Source organism: Juglans regia, chromosome 1, assembly GCF_001411555.2.
Source record: "Juglans regia cultivar Chandler chromosome 1, Walnut 2.0, whole genome shotgun sequence".
NCBI lineage: Eukaryota > Viridiplantae > Streptophyta > Magnoliopsida > Fagales > Juglandaceae > Juglans > Juglans regia.
In genome coordinates, this window is record NC_049901.1 from 36342899 (window position 1) to 36369829 (window position 26931).

Here is a 26931-nt window from a genome sequence, read left to right on the forward strand (position 1 = left end):
TTGTAAATTATATTTTATAAAAAAAATGAAAAAAATGATAATAATAAAATAAAATGAGATGAAACGAGAATTAGTTGGATTTGTGTCAAAAAGCAGCTTGTTCACTGGTAAAGCCACTGTTTTCAATTTCGTATCGTATCGACCGGTACGATCGTTATTTACCGTACCGGCCATTGGGCCGGTACATGTACCATATATGTTTCATACCGGCCAAAATACTGGCCGTATCGGCCTATATTTCGGTCTTCAAACTTTTTTTATGTTTTTTATTTTTTCAAGCTACAAGCTTATTTTTTTTATCTCTAATTCAGATTAGATTATTTATAATTTATATATATATTTATTTATATATAATTTATTCATATATAGACTATTATTTTAAAATATAATATATATTTATATATATAATTTATTCAATTATTCTATATTGATATACAAAATGATATCAATATTAAAATATGGGTAGTGATAGGGTTACTACCCATCCACTACCCATCTACTACCCAAGCACATTTTAAATTTTTTTATTTTTTTATCATTTTCTTTTAAGTATTTTTTTACCATCCTTAATTATTAAGAAAAAATTAAAAAAATATATAATTTTATTAATATTCACTTCCTTAATCATTAAGTAAAATTAAAAATTAAAAAAAAATTAAATACAATTTAAATAATAAATAGATAGTAATAGGATAATAATCCTATCATTATTCTTAAAATATTTCATCATAGTACCATCCTAGTACCTAGATGGATTCAACTTCGGGTACGATATAAAACATGGGATAAAGCTCCAAGTTCCAAGTGTACAGCATTGGCCAAAATCTCCCAATCTTTTTGAAATCCTCCCTTTAACCGAGGTGCGCATCAACTACTCAGGCAATCCCCGCGCCGAAGAACCCTTGAGAGATGGCCATGGCTACACAAAACCCTGGTAACAAAATTCATTCTTTATATGTATTCTTTTGCGCAGGAACGCCTGTGAGTGTGCGTGAGATTCCTTTCTTGGCGTTTTAGCTATGATTAAGCATGACCATTAGCAAACCATAGCAGATGCACTTCTTTAAATGATGAAGGATGTATTTTATATGATAGCCTGGATCGTAACTAACGGTTTTCGTTCTAGATCTTGTAATACAGTAAAACCCAGATATTCATGCTTGGTTACGAGTGATGGTCTCTGAGCCTTATACAAGTTTCCATGGATTGAGTCTGATGTGGGTTCTCTGAGAGCCGACAGACATTCTACTTTCTTTTAGAGAACCTTCAACATTTTGCCAATTGGATTTCTAATGTTTCGCTGTTGGAATAACATGTACGTTTGCTAGATTCGGCCTTGGGAAGTTCAAAGTATGTTTACCAAGAAGCTTAGAGATAATTATAGTGCAAAAGAGAAATTATAGTGCTCAGCTTGGTTTATAAGTTGGTCTTTTTAGCTAAAATTTTGTTTATCTTTAGTCTTTTTCTGAGGTGTTAGAAGAAATATTTTAGATTTATGAGCAAGATTTGGTGTGTTAGTACATTTTTTGGTTCCTGAAATTGAGCCGAAATGACTGTTGATGAATGAAACAGAGACATTGTTATCCTCTAAATTTTTTAGCGACAACATTGGGACTTTTCAAAATTTGCTACTTGCAAGCTTGGTGTGTCAAAAGACCACTTAGTGAGCTGTGTGGCAATGTGGGTAAAGCTGGAGGGAAGAAATATGGGGGTGCTGAGATCATACAGCAACCTTGCAAAATAGTCACACGCGATGGTACAACCTCCAAAACCTATGCTGAGGTAGTCTCATGCTCTGCTCCAGCCATCAAAGGAGGCATTGGAAGAACATAGGAGTATCTGATAAGAGTAGGTTTGTCGTACCGAGATGTGGAGGACAATAATGGTATCTCGAAGGATAGAGAAGCTACCGTTGTGGAGCAAGGCAGAGAGAAAAGGTCTAATGTGCCACCAACCAGAATATTTTATGCAAGAAGGGATGGGGGCTCTCTGTTCAAGGGGTGTGGTGCAGAGAAGTCGTCTATACAGAGCATAAGAGGAGCTGATTGACTTAAGGGAGTGGGTCACGGGTTTAAACCTCAAGTTAAATCAGGACATTGGTCTGGGATCTGAGGCTCGACGTGCCTAAGTCTATGGACTCATTGTCACAGAGGGGCTTGGGAGCAAATAGAGAACCATGTAAGGCATGGGCCGATAAAGGAAAGCTGAAAGCCCATGATCCAACAGGGCACCCAACTAGGCGATGGCTGGTCAAACACTTGGGCTTCTCCACATACAAAATTGGGTCATCTTCCAAACTGCAACATTACCATCAATGTCGACGATACACCAGACGGTGAAACCACAATGGGGGGGCAGTGCATGCGCTAAAGATAATGGACGTTGGACTAGATTTTGATGCATAAATCATTGCTCGGAGTGTCCAAGTTGTCAGGAACACATACGTATCAGCCAATGTGCTGTCTGTGGAAAAAGAAGGCTTTTCGTGCCTGGGAAATGCTTAAACAGAGGCAGGGGTTTGTGAAGGTAGTATCATGGGGGAAATGGGATTTTTAGACAATACACTGGTTGTGTATGACTCGGCTAGGGTTCAGGGAGAGCTTTGGTAGGTGCTGGATCATGTCTTAAACAAGATGGATGTGGTATGAAAAAACCCCTTGGTCAATGAAGAGGATCATTGGGATGAACCAATCCCACTATCTTCCCTACATCCAAGCCGACAACAACTTCCAGGTCTCATAATGGGTTATACACAAGGCAAAGGAGATTCAAACTTGTGTGGGGATCGTGTGTGACGGTTTCGAGGACCGATTCATAGCTCTACTTGCAGCCATAAAGGCCGGATAGACCCATTCTAGCTCACCTAGGGAGCTCACCTCAGCTAAGAAGAAAGCTAGAGTATTAAAGAGGTTTGATTGGATAGTAAATGATGGAGCAAGAGAGAACTCTAATCGCAGAAGATCGAAGGATAGGGCAATGTTGGTTGTTTTATGAAACCCAAGATTGTTTCATGGAACGTAAGGGGGTTGAATGAGAAGAAAAAATGCCTTAAAGTTAGAAATCAACTTTGCAAATGGAGAGTAGACATTGTATGTTTGCAAGAAACGACATAGGCAGTTATCCCCCTTTGCACTATGAGGAGTTTGTGGGGTTGTAACCAAGTGGGGTGGCATTACTTACCTTCCAATGGAGCATCAGGAGGTATCTTAATGATGTGGGACAAAAGAGTGGTGGAAAAGATAGATGATTGTTTGGGAGACTTTATGGTGGCTTGCTTGTCTAAGAATGTTGTGGATGGATACTAGTGGGCTTTTGTAGGAGTTTATGGTCCTAACCTAGATTGCACACGAAATTTATTATGGGATGAGTTGGCTGGACTTTGCAGCATATGGGACCTACCTTGGTGTGCTAGTGGTGATTTAAGCATTACTCGGTTATTTACTAGATACTCCTCTTGTAGGTTGCTCCTTCACTTGGTTGAGCAACCGATAACACCCTTCTTGGTCAAGGATTGATAGATTTCTTATATCTACGGAATGGGAAGCACAATATTTGGACCTTATTCAAAAGAAATTCCCTAGGTTGTGTTCTTATCACTTTCCTATCCTCCTTGATTGTGGCGGCCTTCATAGAGGCCCAAGCTATTTCAAGTTTGAGAACATGTGGTTGAAGTCCGAGGGATTTCTCGACAGAGTCCGACAATGGTGGCTTCTTACCAATTTCATGGCAACCCAAGCTATATCCTGGCACACAAATTGAAGTCCCTGAAGAAAGATTTGAAGGTGTGGAATGAGCAAGTATTTGGTGATGTGGAAAGCCACAAAAATACTCTCTCGTAAGAACTCAAGGGATTGAAGGGAATGGAAGAGGAGAGGGAACTATCTGAAGTAGAGAGGGCTTGTAAAATCCAAGTGTAGACATTGAAAGGGTTTCTTTATTGGAAGAAATATCTTGGAGACAAAAATCGCAAGCATTATAATTGAAGGAAGGGGATAGATGCACAAAGTTCTTCCATCAGGTGGCTAATTCACATAGGAGAAATAATGCTATAGAGATACCAAACCGAGATCACAGATCACATTGTCCATTACTATGAGAATGTGCTCACGGAACAATTTTCTTTGGAGACCGAGATTAGATGGGCTTGCTTTTGATATCCTTGATCCACATGAAAAGGAACAACTCAAAAGGCTATTTGAGAGGCTAGACAAGTATTTAACGCATGGCGGGTGACAAAGCTCTAGGTCCGGACACTTACTCTATGGATTTTTTTCAAACATGTTGGGAAGTGCTTAAAGAAGACATCATGGGGGTCGTCTATGATTTTCATGAAAATGGAAGGTTTGAAAAAAGCCTAAATACAACTTTTGTAGCGCTCATACCAAAAAAGCTTGGAGTGGTAGAGATAAAAGATTATCGTCCCATTAGCTTGGTGGGTGGGTTGTACAAAATTCTTTCTAAAGTATCATGGAATGTGAGGGGGCTGCATGACCCTAATAAGCGGCTCCAAGTCAGAAATTTACTTCGTCAATGGAAGGGGGATATCATATGCTTACAAGAGACTAAGTTGGAAGATATTTCAAGACAAATAGTTCGTAGCCTATGGAGAGGACAACATGTTGGGTGGTCTTTCCTACCATCCAAAGGAGCTTCAGGGGGAGTTCTTGTTATGTTTGACACAAGGGTGGTGGAAAGGGTGGAGGAGTGTGTGGGTGATTTTACGGTTGCATGTTCTTTTGTTAATATAGATGACTGTTTCAAATGGGCTTTTGTTGGTGTGTATGGCCCAAATCTTGACTCGGAGAGAAGACTTTTGTGGGAAGAACTTGCCGGAGTTCTAAGTTGGTGGGAGATACCATGTTGCATAGGGGGGGATTTCAACATATCTCGCTTCCCAAGCGAAAGGTCGGGTGTTTCTCACCTTACAGCAGCCATGAGAGATTTTTCTGACTTTATCTCAGAACAGGAGCTCATGGACCTTCCACTATCAAGAGGCACGTTTACTTGGTCCAACAACCGTGATTGCCCATCTTGTTCGAGAATTGATAGGTTCTTGCTAACTCCAGATTGGGAGGCGCACTTCCCCGATGTAGTACAAAGAAGATTACCCTGCTTATGCTCTGATCACTTCCCCATCATTTTAGATTGTGGTGGCATCCAAGGGGGTAGAAGGTATTTTAAATTTGAGCATATGTGGCTTAAAACTGATGGTTTTGTAGACAGAGTTAGACAATGGTGGACTTCTTACTCGTTCCAAGGCTCTCCAAGCTTCATATTGGCAAAAAAATTGAAAGCGCTGAAACAGGACCTGAAGCAATGGAATGAACAAGTTTTTGGTAATGTGTCCCAGCAGAGGCGCTCTCTGGTGGAGGAGTTACAGGGTCTGGAAGGTGAGGAGGAGGCCAGATCTCTTTCTGAACTTGAAAAAACTCGAAAGAATCATGTAGTAGCTGATCTTGAAAGATTAATTTTGATGGAGGAGATCTCATGGAGACAAAAATCAAGAGTGCTCTGGCTTAAGGAGGGGGATAAATGCACGAAATTCTTCCATAAGATGGCCAACTCTCATAGGAGGAACAATGCTATTGATATGTTGATGGTGAATGGGGAAGTTTCTTCGAATCAGTCGGTAATAAATAATCACATTGAACAATACTATCAACAACTCCTATCTGAAGAGCACAACCGGAGACCGAAAGTGGATGGCCTGTCTTTTTCCACACTAGACCAGCAGAGTGCAGGGTGACTAGAGAGGCCTTTTACAAATGAGGAAGTGTGCAAGGTTATTAGAGGCATGGCAAGTGATAAGGCTCCTGGTCCGGATGGTTTTACTATGGGATTTTTCCAAACTTGTTGGGAGGTGGTCAAGGAAGATATAATGAAAGTTTTTCATGAATTCCATACTTATGCTAGCTTTGAAAAGAGTCTCAATGCCACCTTCTTAGCCCTTATCCCTAAGAAGGTGGGGTCGAGGGAAGTGAGAGATTATCGCCCCATAAGTCTTGTGAATGGGGTGTATAAGATTCTTTCCAAAGTATTAGCAAATAGATTGAGCTCGGTGGTGGAAAAACTTATCTCAAAGCCACAAAATGTGTTTGTCAAAGGGAGACAAATCCTTGATTCGGTACTTATCGCAAACGAAGTTTTGGATGGTCGATTGAAGTCTAGAGTACCCGGGCTACTTTGCAAGTTAGATATGGAGAAAGCGTATGATCATGTCAACTGGGATTTCTTACTTTACTTACTTGGTAGATGTGGTTTTGGAGGGAAATGGCAAAAATGGGTTGAATTTTGCATCTCTTCAGTCCGTTTCTCTATCTTGGTAAATGGCACACCGGTGGGTTTCTTCAACTCATCTCGTGGCCTGAGACAGGGAGATCCGCTTTCTCCCCTACTTTTCTTATTTGTCATGGAAGCACTCAGTAAAATGATTGAGGGTCTGGTGGACGGGGGGCTACTCCATGGCTTTGCTGTGGGGAATGGTGTCCTCAACATTTCCCATTTGCTATTTGCTGACGACACGCTCATCTTTTGTGGTGCACAACTTGGCCAGGTTCAAGCCTTGAGAGCGTTACTTCTTTGTTTTGCTGCTGTATCCGGTTTGAGCATCAACCTTGCAAAGTCAGAATTAGTGCCAGTGGGGGTTGTTCCCGATGTGGAGATCTTAGCTACTACTTTGGGATGCAAGATATCTTCGCTTCCTATGAAGTATCTTGGCTTACCATTGGGTGCCTCCTTCAAATCGGTGAGGATTTGGAATGATGTGATTGAAAGAGTGGAGAGCAGATTGGCCGCTTGGAAGAGGCTATATTTGTCGAAAGGTGGTAGGTTAACTTTGATCAAAAGCACTCTTTCAAACTTACCCACCTACTTTTTGTCTCTATTTCCGCTTCCTACAAAGGTGGCTAACCGCATTGAGAAGCTACAAAGGGATTTCTTATGGAGGGGATTGGGGGAAGAGTTCAAATTCCACCTGGTTAATTGGCCTACAGTTTGTACCCCATTGTCTGGGGGAGGTTTGGGGATTCGTCACTTGATGAAATTCAATCAAGCTCTGTTGGGTAAGTGGTTGTGGAGGTACCAAACCGAACGAGAGGCCTTATGGAAGTCCGTTATAGATTCACAGTTCGGGGAAGCTTGGGGAGGATGGTGCTCGAATGAGGCTCGAGGCACTCATGGAGTGGGGTTGTGGAAAAACATTAGGAGTCTTTGGGGGACCTTTCGAGGACATGAACATATTGTTGTGGGTGATGGGTCGCGGGTCCGCTTTTGGTCTGATAAATGGTGCGGTAACTATTGCCTACGAGATACCTTCCCTACTATCTTTGTGCTCGCTAGAGAAAAGGAGGTATCGATAGCCGAGCTTCTGGTCTTCTCAAATGGCACCCCGCAATGGAATATTGACTTCACTAGGGCAGCCCAAGATTGGGAGTTGGAGCCTTTTACAGAGTTCTTTGCGGTATTATATTCTGCAAGCATTTCAGGGGGCACCGGAGACAAGATGCTTTGGAATCATTCTAAGAAAGGTCTTTTCTCTGTCAAATCCTTTTATAAAAAGCTTACGAACCCCGGTAAGTCTATGTATCCATGGAAGAGCATTTGGCAGACGAAAGCCCCGTCAAAAGCAGCCTTTTTTGTTTGGACTGCATCGTTGGACAAGATCCTTACTATAGATAATTTGAGGAAACGACGGATTATTGTCCTAGATTGGTGTTGTATGTGTAAGAAGCATGGAGAGTCAGTTGATCATCTGCTTTTACACTGTGAGGTGGCCAAGGGCATCTGGGATGATTTTTTCTCAAGGGTTGGATTGTCTTGGGTTATGCCGTGTAGATTGGTGGATTTTCTTGCAAGCTGGAGAGGACTATACGGTAATGCTCAAATAGCGGCAATTTGGAGGTTGGTACCAATATGTTTGTGTTGGTGTATTTGGAGGGAAAGAAACGCAAGAAGCTTTGAAGACCAGGAGAGAACACTGGAAGAGCTAAAAGTTGTATTTTTTAAGTTATCGTTCTCATGGGCGGGGGCCATAGTTTGTAACGGTCTTAGTATCCATGATCTTCTTCTTTATTTTGTAATTGCTAACTAGGCACTTCTTCATGTATACTTCCTGTGTACTTGGGCTTTGCCTATTTTTATGAATATATTATCTTTGATTACTTATCAAAAAAAAGAATAGGTTGTGCAGGGTGTTGGAGAAGTTAATATCGAAACCTCAGAATGCCTTTGTCAAAGGTGGGCAAATCCTTGATTCGGTGCTTATTGCCAACGAATGTTTGAATAATAGACTCAAGTCGGGAGAGCCAGGGCTCTTGGGCAAGCTGGATATGGAAAAAGCATATGACCATGTCAACTGAAGTTTCTTACTTTACATGCTCGAGAGATGTGGCTTTGGTACGAAATGGCGTACATGGATCCATCATTGTATCTCTATGGCATGTTTCTCTATATTGGAGAATGGCATGCCAAAAGGCTTCTTTAAAAGCTCACAAGGATTGAGACAAGGTGACCCTCAATCTTTGCTACTTTTTTGTTTTTGTGATGGAAGCCTTTAGTAAGATATTTTCAGTTGTTGTGGAGGGTGGGTTCATATCTAGATTCTTGGTGGGAGAGGCAACTACTGGCTCGCTCAACATATCTCATTTATTATTGGCCGACAATACCTTAATCTTTTGTGGGGCCAGACTTGATCAAATTCGAGCTTTAAGGGCTCTACTATTATGCTTTGAATCTGTATCTGGGTTGAAGGTGAACTTGGCAAAATCAGAAGTAGTGTCAGTGGGGGATGTTCCTAATGTGGAGAGTATGGCTTCCATTTTGGGATGCAAGATATCTCAACTGCCCATGAAATATCTTAGCCTCCTGTTGGGTGCTACATTCAAATCGAAATCTATTTAAGATGATGTGCTAGAAAGAATGGAGAGGAAATTAGCTAGTTGTGATATGGGCCACAATATGTTCTCCAATCAAAGGAGGTTTGGGCATTTGAATTTTAAATCCTTTAACAAAGCCTTGCTTGGTAAATGGTTATGGAGATATCACTATGAATGGGGGGCCTTGTGGAGAATTGTCATCAAATTGAAGCATGGGGAACTGTAGGGAGGATGGTGTTCTAATGAGGTGGGTGGGCCTTATGGAGTGGGGCTGTGGCAGCACATAAGGAGAGGTTGGGATACATATGCATTTAATATCCTCTTTACTGTGTGTAATGGAGCCAAGGTCAAATTTTGGCATGATGTATGGTGCGGCGAAAGGGCACTCAAGGAAACCTATCCACAAGTTTACGGTTTAGCAAGAATAAAAGAAGCCTCGATTGTGGATCTATTAACCATCTCCAATGGTATTCCCCCAATGGAATGTTATATTCCTTAGAGATGCACAAGATAGGGAAATTGATTTCTTTTTTGTGTTCTTTGAGCTTGTGTATTCCACCCGTTTGTCGGGGGGAGTTGAAGAGAAGATTTTTTGGTGCCCCTCTAAGACAGGGATATTCATAGTCCGATTTTTCTACCACACCATGACCATGCACAACACATATCCATTCCCATGGAATAGCATTTGGAAGACAAAGGCACCTTTAAAGATATCCTCTTTTGTATGGATGGCTTCTTTGGGGAAGATCCCCACTCTAGACAACTTGAGGAAATGTCGAATCATAGTCATATATTGGTGTTGTATGTGCAAGAAGAGCGGAGAGTCCGTCGACCACCTATTACTTCATTGCGAGATTGCCATGACGTTGTGAAATGAAGTCTTTGTTCAGTTGGGACTAGCTTGGGTGATGCCGAGGAGGGTAAGAGATCTTCTAGCTTCTTGGAGAGGCATTCGGGGCAGCTCTCAAATTGCATCAATATGGAAGATGGTCCAAACATGTCTATGGTGGTGCATTTGGAGGGAGAGGAATGCAAGAAGTTTTGAAGATCAAGAATGATCAATGGATGAGCTTAGAAACTACTTTACTATATTGGTCGATTTTAATTGATTTTCATGGCATGACCTTCCATAATTCCTTGTATCTCTGAACTAGCACGCTTAGGCGTTGCTCTTGTATATGTCTTGTATATTTGGGCTCTTGCCTACACTTTTGATCAATATATATTTGTTTACTGATATAAAAAAAAAAATAGTTTTAAAAAAACCAAAACACTATTTATTACTTGATGTGTCATGTCTCTACATTCTCCACATCACTCATATGTCTTGGTGTATCAAAATATTGGCTTACAAATACATTTTTGAAAAAAAATGTCATTTAAAATGTAAATGCAGTTTATGGAAAGCTGTTATTGGAAGTGACATGTACGATTGATGGATGAAATGACTTCAATACCTTTTAAATATGGAAAATGAGGTACGTGCTCTACTAGATGGCCTTAAAGTTTGCATAAGGTGGAACCTAAGTAGAGTTGAGGTTGAGGCCGATTCATAGATTCTTTTAAATTGGTGGAATGGACATAGCCATCTTAATTGGGAAGTAAGGGAGGACTGGGAGAGAATCTTCTGCCTATCAAAATATTTGGTTCTTACAGTTAAGCACATTTTTAGAGAAGTTAACCAAGTTGCAGACATTTTGGCTAAACAATGTGCAAAAGGGACTACAAGAGAGATCTCGTCTGCCACTAGAGACATTATAGGAACTCTTAGAATTGAGAGAGCTGGTTTGCCTATGCTACGGTGTAAATGATAGGGCTGAATATACACAGTCCATATACACGATTTTTTATTTTCTCTAGTTTTTCTTTACTTTGAGCTGTATCTAGGTTTTTGTATAGTCTAGATGTTGGTTTGTTATCATGGTATTCCTCTACCATAAGTGAGGGTTTTATTAATAAAATTGGAGCTCTGTCCTCTTTCATGAAAAGAAAATATGGAAAATGATAAACACCCAACCTATTTCCAATTATATTTTAAATGAACGGCAATTCTGTAAAATAAGTAAATAACTTACAAAGTAATTATAAAGTGGCAATTCCATTTAAAACATAGTTGTGAAAATGGTTGTCTATTATTACTCTATATATCCACAGATAAAATTGAATCTGATTCTAATTTGAAGGATTAGAAGAGTATTTTGATCAAATAATTTATTGCTGATTCATGTGATGAATTGTCTCAGTGGTTCAGAAGAAAGTCATAATACCAAACAAATATGGCGAAAAACTCGTGGGCATATTGCATGAAACTGAATCTCCGGATATCGTAATCTTATGTCATGGTTTTCAGTCCACAAAGGTTGGTGCTCTTACATGCAAAGTGGTTTCATTTTTCTTTCTACTTTTTTTAGATTTTTTCTTCTCGGTCTTATCTTTTTAATTATATGCGCGTTATTGCTTTTGTTCTTTCTCCACATTGTTGGATTTAACTTTGTAAATGCATGAAAATCTTTAATATAAAGGCATTCATCATAACTTGCTGTCATTGTTAGGAAGATGATACCATGGTGAACCTTGCTGCTGCATTGGAGAATGGAGGATTTAGTGCCTTCCGCTTTGACTTCGCTGGAAATGGGTAAGCCGGTAGAATCGTAGGATGTAAACGTCTAGATTTTTAGAGATTTTATAGCATATTGTACTTTTACTACTTTTATCTTGTAATTTTTGGAGATAATCTTTACAGTTTGCATACTTTTATTTGATTTATGCTGCCTTGTGAATGGGGTGTGCGAGATAATTTCTGAATGCCTTGCTAATTGGTTGAGTGCGGTTGTTGAGAAGTTGATGCAACAAATCGTGTCCGTCAGAGGTAGATAAATTTTAGACTCTATGCTTATTGCTGATGAATACCCGGATAGTAGGCTTAGCTCAGGTGAGCCAGGGTTGCTTTGCAAATTGAATATTGAGAAGGCCTATGATCATGCTAATTGAGAGTTTTTATTTATTTATTATTACTTGTTTTGGAGATGCCATTTGGGGAGACATGGAGATCTTCATTGTATTTCTTCAGTGCGCTTTTTTGTATTGGTTGAAGGCACTCCTGCTGTCTTCTTTAGTAATTCTTATGGTTTCAGATAGAGTTGATCCTTTGTCTTCGTTGCTTTTCATTATTTTCATGGAGACTCTAAAAAATGTTATCAGCTACCATTGATGGAGGTGTTCTCTTTAGCCCTTTTTTGGGGCCTACTAATCTTGGAGTGCTTAAAATGTCTCATCTTTTGTTTGTAGATGATACCTTGATATTTTGTGGGGCAAACTTGGGCCACCTTCACTCTTTGAGGCCATTTTTAATACTTTGATGCATTTTTTGGGTTGAAAGTGGTTTGGCTGAGTCAAACTTGTTTCTTGGTGGTAATGTTTCTAATATGGATTGCCTAGCTAGCATGCTGGGGGTGCAAGCTATCCTCTTTTTATATGAAATATCTTGGCCTCCGGTGATAGTCTATTGGGGATAATGTGATCGAAAAGATTGAACATGGATTGGTTGGTTGGAAGATGTTGTATATGTTTAAGGGTGTTAGGATCACCTTGATCAAGAGTACCCTTTCAAATTTTCTTAAATATGTTTTTATGTCCTTGTTTCCTTACACCACTAGCATAACCAATTGAATAGAGAAGCTACAATGGGACTTTTTAAGGAGTGGGCTAGGTGAAGAGTTCAAATTTCTTCAATTTCTAAGTGAGGTTTTAAGAGTTCAAAATTTGTCTATATTTAATTGTGCCCATTTATGTAAGTGGCTTGTGCAATACCAGCACAGGATGGAGGCCTCATAGAATGTCACTTGGATTCTAAATATGGTTGTGCTGGTGTTGCGTGGATTCTAACCTTCCCACATGTTTTTCTTTTTCCTTTGCCAGCAAGTGTGGCTAATCAAATTGAGCAGATTTTCCGAGCCTTCTTGTGGGGTGGATTTGGAGAGGAGACTAAGTTCCACTTAGTCAAGTGGGATAAGGTATGTAAACCGATCTCCAGTGGAGGGTTGGAAATTCGTAATCTGAAAATCTACAATAAGGCACTTCTTGGGAAGTGGTTATGTAGGTATCATCAAGAAGGGGAATCTTTATGGAAGACTATTATTGAGGTGAAGTATGGGAGTTTGTGTGGGGGTTGGTGTTCAAATGAAGTGAGAAGTGTGCATGAGGTTGGCCTGTGGAAGAATATTAGAAATGAATGGGAGGATTTTACTCGGTTTATAAAATTAGAGGTTGGTGACGGTGTGAGGATCAGCTTTTGGCATGACTTATGGAGTGCTGATTCATCTCTTAAGACCAGATTTCCCTCTCTTTTTAGGATGGCCCTTAATCAGGAGGCTTCGGTGCTTGAGTTGCTAGATCATTCTATTGGGTTCCCTTTGTGGAGTGTTTATTTTAGTAGAGCTGTTCATAATTGTGAAATTAGAATTGTTTCTGATTTTTACAACTTATTGTATTCCTTGCAATTTGTTAATTATGAGATGGACAGAATACCGTGGATGAAGACTAAATATCGGAGGTTTCTGTTCAGTCATTGTATAAGGCTTTGTCAAGCAAAAATCAACTTTGTTCCCTTGGAAACCTATTTGGAAAACTAAGGTGCCTCCTAAGATTGCCTTCTTTGGGTGGACAACAGCTCTTGAGGAAGTTTTGACATTGGATAATTTGAGATAGAGGGGTCTTGTCATAACGGAATGGTGTTATATGTGTAAGAAGAATGGAGAATCAGTTGACCATCTTTTACTTCATTGTGAGGGGGCGAGAATGTTTTGGGTGGAAATCTTTCATAGAACGGGCATTGCTTGGGTAATGACCAAGAGGGTGGTTATTTATTTGCTTGTTGGCAATGATGCATGGCCAATTCATATATTGAGGATGTATGGAGGTACTTATGGATTGAAAGAATGGTCGAAGTTTTGAAAACAAGGGATGTTCTCCGGATGAGCTAAGAAGTTTCTTCTTCCATACTTTATTTCTTTGGGCATCTTTTTGTGTTCTTAATGGAGCTTGCTTCAATGACTTTCTTGTATCCCTTTCTAGTTCCTTTTTATGTAAATAGGCATACCTCCTGTGTATGCTGTTTGTATACCTCCTGTGTACTTGGCTATGCCTATTTACTTCTATTAACTAAATGTTATCCTACTTGTAAAAAACAATAAGGTACTGAGCCGCATGGGGGGATGGGATTATGGAAATCTTTTTTGAAAAAACTGATGTCTTATTTGGTTTTTTCTAGCCCTACTAGACTTGAGTTGGGTGATGGCTTCAGGACTAGATATTGACATGACTTGTGGTGTGGTGATGGGCTCCTACATTGTTGGAAGCTCCAATGGCTGATCTGTTGGAGTTACTGGCTCCATCAGAGGAATGTTAGTTTTTTCAGCATGACTCATGACTGGGAGGTTGATGCCTTCACAAAGTTCTTCAATCTCTTGTACTCTCGACGATTATGTATTGGGGGAGCAGATAAGATTCTTTGGGCCCCTTCCAACAAGGGAAAGTTCACTGTTCGATCTTTATATATGATCTTTATACCTTGGGATATTAACTCATTTCCTTGGAGGAGTGTTTGGCAGACTAAGGTGCCTCTGAGAGCAGTTTATTTTTGCTTGTCCAGTCTCCTTAAAGAAGATTCTCACTATGAATAACCTAAGGAAACGTCCTATCATTATGTGTAGAAAGAGCTTGGAATCTGTAGATCTTCTTTTGCCTCATTGTGAGATTGCCAATGCCTGGTGGAATGACGTTTTTTTGGTCTAGTTGGGTTAACTTAGACTTGCCTAGAAGGATTACTTATAATAAAAATGCCTAGAAGGATAGTTGACTTCTTTGCCAATTGGTGAGGGTTATAATGGTGGCCCACATGTTGCGGTAGCATGGAAGATGGTCCGTCTATCTGGTTTGGGGTATTTAGAGGCAAAAGAATGATAGAAAGTTCAGGATTGTGAGCAGATGATGAGGGAGCTTAAACACTCGTCAGTACTCTGTTTCTATGGGTAGCTTCCGTAGATTTTAATCGGTGCAGTTTTCATTTTTTTTTTTTTTGTCGTGTTTCTAGTTAGGCTCTTTCTCTCGTATACTCTTGTGTACTTGGGCTGTCTTTTGTGTTTTTAATAAAGTCTTTGATTATTTATATATATAAAAAGAAAGTGATTTTTGCTTCGCAACATAGTTACTATAGTAAGCGAAAAGGCATATAACATGTAATGTTGCATGCCTTAATATTGTGATATAATAGGCACTTGAATGCAAATTCTGAGCCTCCAGTTAAGCTGGTCTCATTAATAAAACTGTATCATGCAGTAAATCTCTAGGTAATCTAATGATCTTGCAGATATGCAATTTTGCCTTGATCCATAGTTTTATCAAGTTATAAACTAGTCCACCCTGTGGGTTGCTGCATGGAGTCATAAAAAATACCTAAACGTGGAATCCATCATCTTAATTTAATGGTCCGTTTCCAAATTTAGAATTATCTTTTAGTGATACCCTTCTAGATTCCATGATTATCTATTCTCTTTTGCACGAGTACAAGTAAAATCCTAACCTAATAAGAAGCTAATCTTTAATGAAGGAGGTAATTATTTTGCATTAATGAGCTCATAAACCATTGGGAAGATATTTGTAGGCCTATGTACTGTACACAATAAAATTGCAATCTCCCTGGGGGAGGGGGGTGCTATCAGTTCTGTTCTTTTGAGGCTTAAACTCATGACTTATGGTATATGGTCCAGTTTTGAATGTCAGTCTTGGTAGTTCTTACTCCTCACACTTCCTTTCATTTTGATTTAATGTTCTATTATGCCTTTTCAGGGAAAGTGAAGGTTCATTTCAGTTTGGTAACTATTGGAGAGAGGCTGATGACCTACGTTCTGTAATCCAACACTTTTCTGAAGCCAACCGTACAATAAGGGCAATTCTTGGGCATAGTAAAGGTACATTGGATTATTTGAGTTAGGGAATCTATGGATTTAGTTAGCCTTTGAAGTTTACTGATAAGTGAGAATTATTTAGACATGGTTTGTCCCCTCTTTGGTGATTAATTAGGAAGTCCCCCAATGTTTCCCATCCTCTCCCACTCATCATAGCCATCTTCTTCTTTCTATTTTCCGGCAGTTGTGATAGATCCAAGGGAGGAATTTTTTGGGGGTGGCTATCAATGCTCTGATGCTGTTCATGCATGCATAGATGGACACTGATAGTTGTGCTATAGATTTTGCTTATGGGATATCTATTTAGTGGGAAATGTGAATAATTTCTATCTATTTCATCTTTTGAAATGCACAATTGATAAACTTGGTGTAGGATAGAATTGCTTCTGAGATTCACACTGCAAATCGAGAAACTTGGAATTTGAGACTTTTAGCTTTAGATTCCATATTAATTTGTGTCTACAATCTTTAAATGACACAAGTCTTTATTACTTTGTCTTTGTCCTACAATCTCTGTATTTCATTTCCATGTCAGCGTGGTTACTTAGTTTTTTTAAAGGTCAATTGCATTAATTAAATAATGTCTTTTTAGGTGTAATTTCCACTCTGGTAAGTACTTGAAATGTATTGCTCATACAAAAAGTTGCTGAATGTATTGCAGGAGGCAATATTGTGCTACTTTATGCTTCTAAATACCATGATATCTCCACGGTTGTCAATGTTTCTGGCCGTTATGATCTGACAGAAGGCATTGTAGAACGCCTGGGGAAAGATGTTATGCAAAGAATCAAGGAGGATGGATTCATAGATGTAAAGAATAAAACAGGTAACCTGTTAGCTTATGTCCAACGTACATGGTGATATATACTTAAGAGAAATTCTATAGGCAACCGGCCTGTCCCTGCCGCAGCCTCGCGGCTGATGTGGAATTATTTAAAAAAAAAAAAACAGAAACCGAATGAATCTTCTCGAAGTCCTTCGTCTTCGACTCATCTCAACCCCCATCCGCACGAACACAGAAGCCATTGTCTTCCCCCCGCTCCATCGTCTTCTCCCCATCGTCTCCAAATCACAGTGGACCTCTCACGGCGACCGCAGACCTCTCTCTCACTCACGACGATGACTGCGACTCAGATCTGGACTGTGTGACGACGGCGACCACAACAACCGGAATCCTTCACCCACGACGGTGACCACAGACGGAATGCTTCACTCCCACTCTCTGGTTTCGCTCTCACACGAACACAGAAGCCACAGACCAGAAAGACAGCTTGGGAGAAGACGAAGCTCGGGCCAAGACGAGGAGAAGATAGCTCAGGAGAAGACAGCTTGAAGCTTGAGCTTTGACAGCTCAGGCGAAGACAAAGCTTACCCATTTCATTTATCTCTGCTTTCATTTTGTTTCTGTCTGTCTTTTTTTTTTTCTTTTTAAATAATTCCACGTCAGCCGCAAGGCCGCAGAGGGAATGCAGGCCAGTTGCCTATAGAATTTCTCTATACTTAATGATTTGAAATCTTTCAGTTTTGCCGGTTACTTGTTATCACATGATTTTCTGCCTCAATGTTTTCTCCCATGCCCAAGATTCTTTTTAACTTCTTTGGAGAATGTTGGATTTGGCATAACTCTATCATCAACGAGGGCGTAGTGAGGGCACTACACCCTAAACTGCTTATTTTTCTGCAGTTTGAATTTGGAAAGAAAAATGATTGCCATGTGCATGGCAAAAAGTATAATGTGACCTATGTTTCAATATACTTTGTAGGAAGTGTTAATTTTCGGGTGACTGAGGAAAGTTTACTGGAACGACTAAGTACAGATATGCACGAAGCATGTCTTCATATTAGCAAAGAATGCAGGTGAGGAAAAATTCATCTGAAATTTTAGTAATGAATTTATGTAAAAACATAGTATTTCATTTCTTGACTGTCGATAGTATTTCTTCCTAGTGGTTCATGATTGCATGCATTATGCTAGCAATTGTCATCTTTTTAGATGATTGAGGAAAGCCTGATGGCCTGTGAAGATCAAATCATGTTATTTTACTAACTAATATCGAAAACAAAATTGCGGCTCAAATGGGGAACACTGATAGCCTATTTTCCCAACAATTAATGGCCTAGAAAACAAGATTGGGGCTTGAGGAGGGGAGGTATCTATTCTCTTGTCAAATCTTACGGGACTTTCTGTTTCAAAGGTTGTATTGAGTGTTGTGCCACTTGCTTGATTCCCCAAATTTGGCACCTTGTTGACACTTCTTTTGTTTGATACCTGGAAAATGACCCATGCATATGAAATAGACCGACTAGCATGTGCTATGGAAATTTCTTTTTATAGCTAAATACTGCACCCACGTGGGATTGAGCCCTGACCTCACTGAACTTTTTGTACTTGAGGGGTAGGGAAATCCCTCTTGGTCTAAATAGTTGAATATAAACAAAACCTTAAGCAGTATATACTTAAAAAAATTACTTGCTTTTGGGAGCAAACTCTAGCTTCATATCGGTTGTACCTGTCTGTTGTCTGCATTTTGCATTTTCTATTAGGAATTTTTGTCAATATTTTGACTGATGCGTAAAAGAATTTTTGCTTCTAATGATATCCTTTCTAAAACTGGTGGGTGTTTTTTATTATTATTAATTTTTTTTCTGTTTTTTTTTTCCGGGGAGGTGAGAGTTGAGGGGGAGCAATTGGTTGTATCTGTATATCTGCAGCTCACTGTGCCGCTGATAGTATCTGTATATCTGCATTAATTCACCAATGTCACCATGCATATGCATTTCTGTAATTGGTGCGTGATAGGTGTAATGTATAGAGTTACTAATTCAGTTTATACAGGGTCTTGACTGTTCACGGAACTGAAGATCAGATCATCAGTAGTTCCGATGCAGAAAAGTTTAGCAAGATCATACCGAACCACAAATTACATATTATAGAAGGATGTGATCATGGATACACTCACTATCAAGGAGATCTGGCATCAGTTGTTTTGGATTTTATAAAGGGAGCTTCTTCAGCGCAACAAGGTTCCACTAGCTAAATACTTCTGTACCCACCAGGATATCTAGAATAATATGAAGGCAACATCAGATCTTACAGATACATATATATATATATATATATATATATATATGGAGAGAGAGAGAGAGAGAGAGAGAGAGAGAGGGAGAGAGAGAGCTTTTCTAAGCTTGTAATAATGTTGAATTAACTGTTACTGCAACTGCAAGTGTGTGGTAAAATGTGATTGAACTCTACATTGTGCCTTTTCTTTTAGACAGTCATGACCTGTGTATTAGGCGAGGGTTGTGTTGAGTTACTAGGTAGTTGTAATTTCAGCTGAAAAGGCCAATTTGTGTTCTTGGGTTGTCATCTGGGGAGCGGCTCAAGTATATATGACATATTCAAGAGCACCGCATATACATGCTAGTTTAGTGATAGCCAGCATGTTAAAATTGATCGAATGGTTAAAACCCGCTGCATTTAAAGCTGAGAGGAGCAGCGTGAGGATTTTTAACCATTCGATCAATTACAAGAAGCGTGGCATCCTATCATTTAAATCAGAGCGGATGCAGGTCGAACTTTTGTTGAAGGGGAGCCTCTTCCCATATTCTGTTGCTTGAATTGTTAAGAACTTCATAATGAGAGACCTCTTTATCCCTTTTGTGTGGAAGAGGATTGTGGGATTGTTCAGATTAACCAGTGTTCTTTGTCCAACTCCTGTTTGCACAGTTTATTGTGGTAACCCCTCCTCCAGTCATATTTGTCTTTTCAAAAACTCTATATGCAGTCATTTTTGCATACTTCTTGCGTATTTCATTAATTTAATTGATTGCATCACTTTTTTAAAATATAAAGTAACTGTTTTGACCAATCACATCAGTGGAGTGTGCAAGAAGTACGCAAAAGTAACTGTATGTAACCTTTTTTGGTATGAAACTGGCAATGAAAAGAAAAGGAGATTTAGAGAAAGAAGCAAGGTCTAGTAGCAAAGTTTCTTGCTTTAAGAATTTTTGTTTAAACTACCGTAATATACATGAGGCTCTCATCCTACCTCTATTCCATTATATTGATTTGGCATTATCCATAATTCTTAGACCAATTATTGTTTTTCATAAAAAAAAAAAAAAAAAAAAAAAAACCTCAATTGCCACGTGTCAAACCACTTGATAGTAATCCAAAGATCATTGAGCAACTGATCTCTGTGGTCATAGTCTGTCACATAGATTAGTAAAGAATACACTAACGAAAAGTTCTTCAATCATTCAAAGTTATGTTAAAGGAATGATTAAAAAGATGATGAATAATATACTATCTTGTAGGAATCAGACATGGTAAGATAAACGAACATGGTAAGAGCAGAAAAAGAACAAAGAAAATTGGGTTCTTCATAGTAACAGGAGGGAATCCGAAACTGAGGGTAAAGGGGGAAGGGGCAAGATAAGAAAATTTTATACACTATAACATCATCTCACTTACATCCTACTATGTAAGATGTGACTCATTTATCACCATTGATGATCTTTTATTAGAAGATTATTTTTCATCCAATGGTGATAAATGTGTTATATTTTACATATTGAGATAAAAATGAGATGGTAGTTTGGTGTATAGCATTACTCGTAAGATAAACTACATGTGCATTTATATTATTTTTGAGTTCAAACAGTTCTACAGCTGGAAATAATTCTAATTCTACACTCGAAAAACAACACAAATAGAGGAAATTAAACAACTACAACTTTACAACTCTTGGAGGGACTGATATTATATCCAAACACAATAAAAACTGTAGTAGAAACTAGAATATTCATAGACCTCAGCAAACTAGACTAGATCTAGCTAACTAGCTGCAGCTAACTCCTACCCAGAATCAAACTTCATGATCTTCAACATATATACTACGTACAGAGAAGCAAATCGACAACCTTATTAATTTTGACCTCTAATCCCTCCATTCACATCCATTTCTGCTTCAATTGTTGTTGAAAATCCTCTGTCCTGGTGACATTATCATTTCTGGATCAAACCGAGCTTTTCTCTCCTGGAAAGTTTCCCACTTCATGCCAAAATGGTTTTCCCATTCTTTCTCTCTCTTATAGCTGGGAAGATACTCCTTAATATCAATACCAGCATTATAACAATACTGCAGTATGTCTTGGTTCTGTACATCAATGGCTTCCCATTCATCAACCCCACTTATATGCAGAAATCCAACGGTGTAGAAAACATCTTCATCAGGTGTAACTGCAGACATCCTGTCATCCCACCTGCAATTATTCCAAGTAAAAAGATTTTACTCAAATCCCAAAGTATTTTTGTGAATTATGTGCTATTTAGGTTGTATTTCAGATCAAGTACGCGCGCTTACTTGCTTTTGTTCATGGGGTAAAAAAGAACAAGTCCTGTGGTAATGTTTCGTTTAAGAACAATGTTCTTCAAAACACCAGAATTGAATTCTGAGATACGAGATTTTGGTACAAAGAGATTCAACCATGGATGAACCTCTGTCGACGTTGGCTCTCGACTCGCAGCTCTACTCAAAAAATCGACAAAGGAGACATCTTTCTCAAATGCATATCCCGGAATAAAGCTCAACGTTTCGAACAAAACTTTCAGCTCCTGAGGAGAAAATTTATACAGATATTTACGCTTAATATTATAATTAATTAAAGATGGCTTTATGAAGAAGAGAGATGCATGATTAGTCTCTATAAAGAGAATTATAAAAAAAAATATATATTTTAATAAATTGGTATAACTTGATATAATAGATCAGATTATAAAGATTTTTTTATTATAAGATATATAGATCTTATATTTCACATTTACTATACCTCATCGACAGAATCATCAATAGTGGGATCGTCATAGTAATATTTGGCCATTTCTAGAGAGTAGATGATGCCATGTTTGGTTATCAGAGAAGTAATTCTGGAGTGATCAGCTAATGGAAAGAATGAAGATCTCCAGCCATCCAAAGGACCATGGTTCATGAGAAGTAAACCTTCCAAGTAATCAACTGCATTCTTATGCTCCCTTCCATTAAGTGAAATCAAATGTTCTTGGTCTCCAGAAAATGCAGAGAAGTCGTCGTAAAGCATTCGAACCCACTTAACCTGTAATCAACAAATTCACCACACATCATTAATTAATGAACATTTGCATGTATTCATTACTAAAATAATATAATGAGAGTTGGCTTAATTAGTACATATATGCTTAGTGAGATAAAAGAGGAGGAATGCCACGTACATACAGTCGTAGAGTGCGCAAACATCACGCAATCGTTTTGAAAAATAGTAGATTCACTATTAGATTTTTTTTTTATGTGAATCTCGTATTTATTCAATTTTTTCAAAAAGATTATGCGACACTTGCGCACTCCACGATTGAAAATATCAATTTTCTTATATATATATATATGTATATATATATTGGGACCAGGGAGACAAAAGTGGCCCCCAAGAAAAAAGAAGATAAGGGGCAGGAGGCAAAAGTAGTGCATGTCAATGTTGTATGTATGGACCCTCTTTGGTGCGGAGTCAAGGATGATTCTGGCTCTGGCTACAATTCCAAATTGGCCTAAACCTCCAAGAACTGCATAGAACAGCTCCTTGTTGTTTTCAGGGGAGCAAGTCACAACATCTCCTTTCCCTAAACCAAACATGCACAAACCTCGTCAGTAAATAATAATTAATTAATAGCCAGTAGTACTGCAAAATAAATAATAATAATAATAATAATAATAATAACAACGACAGCATTAATACTAAAATAAAAGTTTACACTTAAAAAATTGCCAGATTTGACAATATTATGAGTTCTTTTATTATTTTATTTTCGTCAAATAAGGACGAGTTTTGGCTCTTTCCTAAATTTAGTCTCCTAGCTGTCCACTTTTGCTACCAAAAGTAGATGATCAGGTGCAACATGTCATGAATTAAGCTAACCATAAGTCTTCGAGTGTCTAAGAATGGACAGAAATATCTATGCATATATATAACATAAATTAAAAAAAATAAAAAATTGTGTAAAAGAATTCAAATAGAATTTTAAAAAAATATATATCAAGAGACTTTGTAGATAAAAAGGAGTCATCCTAGCTCCTATCAAGTGCTCCATGTGGTGGAGTAGTGGAAGAAGGGGATTTCTGTGAAATCATCACTTGTCTCAAAAGTTTAAACTGATAAAAAAATATAAATTTAATTATTTGTATTATATTCTTAACACTCACCCTCAATGAGTGGGCTAAACATATGAAATATTTAATTAAATGGAATAAGAGTATAAACTCAAGCATGGTTTGAACTGATCATGACTCCTGCTCTAATATCATGTGAAATCATCATTCATCTTAAAAGTTTAAGCTGATATTGAAAGAGATAGATTTAATTATTTGTATTACATGATCCCTTAGTCTTAATTAATAATCCTTCCAACTCGATTAATTCACTGCACGCGAAGGAGTTGTATGGTAAGAGGGTATACCCTGTTCACTCCCTTGCTCCTATAGTGAAGACCTTTGCTTCTTCATTGCATGGGCGGGAGGTATGGATTTGGTAGTTTTTTTTTTTTTTTTTTAATTGACTTGACGGGTAAAGGTGATAGATGTGTTACTTCTATGGTTAAACTTCAAACGAAAATAAAAAAAACACAAGATTTTAATTAAGGTCTTATAATTTGATAGCTAAAGATCAGATATATACATAAAGTGTGGATTCTATAGAATTCATTATATATTTATTTCAAACAAATAAATTTGGTAAGGCACTAAAACTCAGGTTACTATTGGCAAAAAAAAAAGAAAGACTCGAGGACTTATCTGTAATCGTACGTAATCAGTTAATTTGCTAGGAATAAAATAATAAGGAAGAGTTAAACCAAACATTATATTAAAAGATCAGTACTACTCTATACTTTGAAAAAAAAGTGTCCTGAATCATGCATACCAGTGATAACATCCATTTCATACACATTGCTGATCTGAGGGCCATGACGAAAGGTTTGCCCACTAATCCCTGCATTTGATAGCGTCCCCCCAACCGTTAGATACAAATAATCTGTCCACGAAACTGGTGCAAGTCCATGTTCAAGCGTGGCATTCAAAACATCTATCCAAAGCTGCTCGCCTCCAACGTCAACATACCGTGTTGTATCATCAGTTCCAATTGATGGGTGGTTTCCAGCTGAGACCTTAATTCCATGAAACCCAATTTTCTGGTTTCTAAAGGATGTCATGTCCACCACAACCCCATTACGAGCCATTGCCTGTCCACGGACAGAATGACCCTGTCCTCTTGCAGCTATGTGAAATGGTGCAGAATTAAAGTGAGCAAACTTTATTAAGCTTGCTATATCATCGATGGAAGACGGATAGAGTACAGCTGCTGGGATCTCTTTAACGATATTGCCTTGATCGCTAGAGGCTATGTTTATGGCAGCAGGGTCGTCACGAAGCCTGTTTGCAAGATCGAGGGTTTGGAGGTTTGGTGGGAGCAAACTTGGCCATGAGGACCTTGGCTTTCCTATGGCGGACTTCAAATGGCTAACACATATAACAAACACGACAATGAAATATGTTCTAGCTTGAAAATATTCAGCCATTTTTGTGCAAGAAGGAGAAGAGATTAGGAGTCAGTCGAGGAGGAGTTGGTGCTTGTGGTAGTGATGGAAGTAGAGGGGAAGATTGGGTACTACACATATATATAGAAAGGCTATGTCTAATATATATTTATAAATTAAGATGAATCCGATATATTTTCTAACCCCAAACTTAATATATCATGTCAAATCACGCGTGCGCAGGAATATTAGAGAAATTAATACGATCCCAACCACCATTAATATGAGCCACCATCCATGCAGGTAATTGGTAAAAACATGAGGAAACTGATTTCCTCATGACAAGTATATATGCATGTTTATTCAAAGGGAGAAAGTCTTGGGATTCATTTTTGTCGTTTAATTTCTTTCTTTCTGTCCCAGCATCACGAATTTCCGTACGTGCTGGATCGTTTCATCGCATTAAAAGCTAAAACATTTTTATTTCATTTTCTGTGTTTATGGAGCTGTCATTTGTCGTCATCCAAAATGATCTATGAAGATTCGAAGCGACCTACCAAAGTCTAATTCATTCTTGTGGGCCAATGCAAGCACCAATAAATATTTAAAACGATAAGAAAAACCGTTGGATCATAATGATCTCAAGTTGTTTTCAACAAGAAATGGTTGTCTCTCCGAATCTAGGATTGATCATGGAAAGCGGTCAACATTAAGATATCAACACAGGATTCTTGAGATTTTATTTCAGATTCGGAGAAATTGATTTCATATGGATGGATCGAGACGTTGCATGGCCTTCTTTGACATTGTGATTCATCCATGGAAAAAAATAAGACAACTACTATGCATGGGGTAGTAGACATGATGATCAACTTAACCAGATTTGTCTTCGTCGTGCATCATGTTTGTGAGCATGATCTTTGTAAGTCAATTTGGTTAGTTCAAATCATAATTACGTGCCCAGCCCATGATCTTGTCTCTCACCAAGTCGTCAATGGAAATGATCTCAATAAATCTAGTAGTCTTCCACTCTGTTTCATCAAACCATATATATATATATATATATATATATGCTTTCACACTAATTATTGTGGTATGATGATCAGGTTAGTAACCTTGAGGTTTGTTTTTACAAATCAGTAAATATTAATTATTGCTGCATGTAGGACTCAATCCTAATTACACTTATAAATTAAAAATAGGTCAAAAACCCCCTTTTTTTTTTATGCTACTACGTGAAGACATGAGTGTAATTATAAATTAATTCATGAATGTAAATTATGACATAATTATTTTTCCATGGTGTAATCATCAAGATGCATTCAAAAAAAAAAAAACAGGGGGATAAATATTTGATCTCCAATTCGAAGTTTAATAATGCAATGCTAGCTTGCCTGCATGCATGCATGCATTGCATGGGCTCCATGGCTAAAATCTCTAATAAAAGATATCATAAATCAAAATTTGCAAAATGATGACATATTGACAAGAATAGATGCTGTTACTGAATTTTGTTAATGTAGTGTAACGTCATGCATGCATATATATATGGACGTGCAAATTAAATCTCACTACAACAAATAAGGCCTTTTGGAAAGAAAATTTTCGTCCCAAAAGACTGGCATTTCGTTCAAAGTATATTTTAGGACAAAAAAAAACTGCTCCAAGTTCGTCTTTATAAAACTGTCCCAAAAGGTATTTTGGGACGAGAATCACAAATTAGTCCCAAAAAATATCTTTTGGGACGAAATTAAGCTGAATCGTTTGATCGAGTTCGAACGGATTTTTTTTTTGGGACTATTTAAATTCATCTCGGAAATACGTTTGAACGACATAAATAACGTTCGAACAATGAAGAACTGTTTGAACGGGTATTTCATGGCCGGTCGATCAATATCACTCTGTTCAACCAAATACACATGAAGAAACGTTTGAACAAAAAAATTGATGATCGAATGAAACTAGTGAATTGTCTATTCAAATGCGTTCGAATGGCGTGCAATTTTTTACCGTTCAAACTCTAACTTGCGATATTCGAAGGTTATTATTTTCTTGGACATTACTTAAAACCAAATAGATATTTATATTTCAAAAATTACAAATTGTTCAATATAAATAAAACTAATCTAATAAGTCAGAACTAAATAAATAAAATACTAATAATATTAATAAAATTATCAGTACATGATATATAATTGTTCAATATGCAAAAACACTTCTAATGAAATTCAATTGTTTGGAGGCCTAAAATGTTGCATAACCATCTGCATTTAAAGCTGCATCTGTCTTTATTGTTCTTGCATTTGGAGTTGCATCTCTCTTTGTTGATCTTCTTGCTGTTATATGCGTGTCTCCATGTCTGCTTGTTTCGTCAATTGAGCCTCTAACTCCTGTTGTTTTGCTATCAATTCTTAGATCCTAGAATTTGCATTCTCTAGCACAATGGCAGTAGTGCTTGACGTTGATGAAGAGTCTGAAGGTTTTACACAGCGATCCAAACCCCTCAAGTAGCCCGAACGTTGACCTAGAACTT

The 26931-nt window shown here is 38.1% G+C and overlaps 2 protein-coding genes across 3 annotated transcripts; one reads left to right on the forward strand and one right to left on the reverse strand.

The window, feature by feature from the left end:
- The first annotated feature begins 777 nt into the window (after positions 1-777).
- On the forward strand, positions 778-19550 carry LOC109009512. 2 transcript variants are annotated; one of them, XR_001999071.2, is made up of 8 exons: positions 778-934; positions 11117-11232; positions 11426-11508; positions 15720-15841; positions 16500-16664; positions 17602-17695; positions 18675-18951; positions 18988-19550. XR_001999071.2 is itself a non-coding variant. In XM_018990013.2 (7 exons), exons 1-7 carry the CDS (start codon positions 910-912, stop codon positions 18874-18876), a joined length of 807 nt encoding a protein of 268 aa, XP_018845558.1. In that variant the 5' UTR covers positions 778-909; the 3' UTR covers positions 18877-19550. The 2 variants fall into 2 exon arrangements, 1 of the variants encoding a protein (XP_018845558.1); XM_018990013.2 differs by having other exon boundaries at positions 18675-19550.
- Positions 19551-20444: 894 nt separating this feature from the next.
- LOC109009522 (cytokinin dehydrogenase 3-like) lies at positions 20445-24521 on the reverse strand. The gene is made up of 5 exons (XM_018990027.2): positions 23786-24521; positions 22363-22490; positions 21671-21952; positions 21205-21455; positions 20445-21103 (listed from the first exon to the last, which is right to left on the reverse strand). Exons 1-5 carry the CDS (start codon positions 24438-24440, stop codon positions 20809-20811), a joined length of 1611 nt encoding a protein of 536 aa, XP_018845572.1. The 5' UTR covers positions 24441-24521; the 3' UTR covers positions 20445-20808.
- Between the last annotated feature and the right edge of the window lie 2410 nt (positions 24522-26931).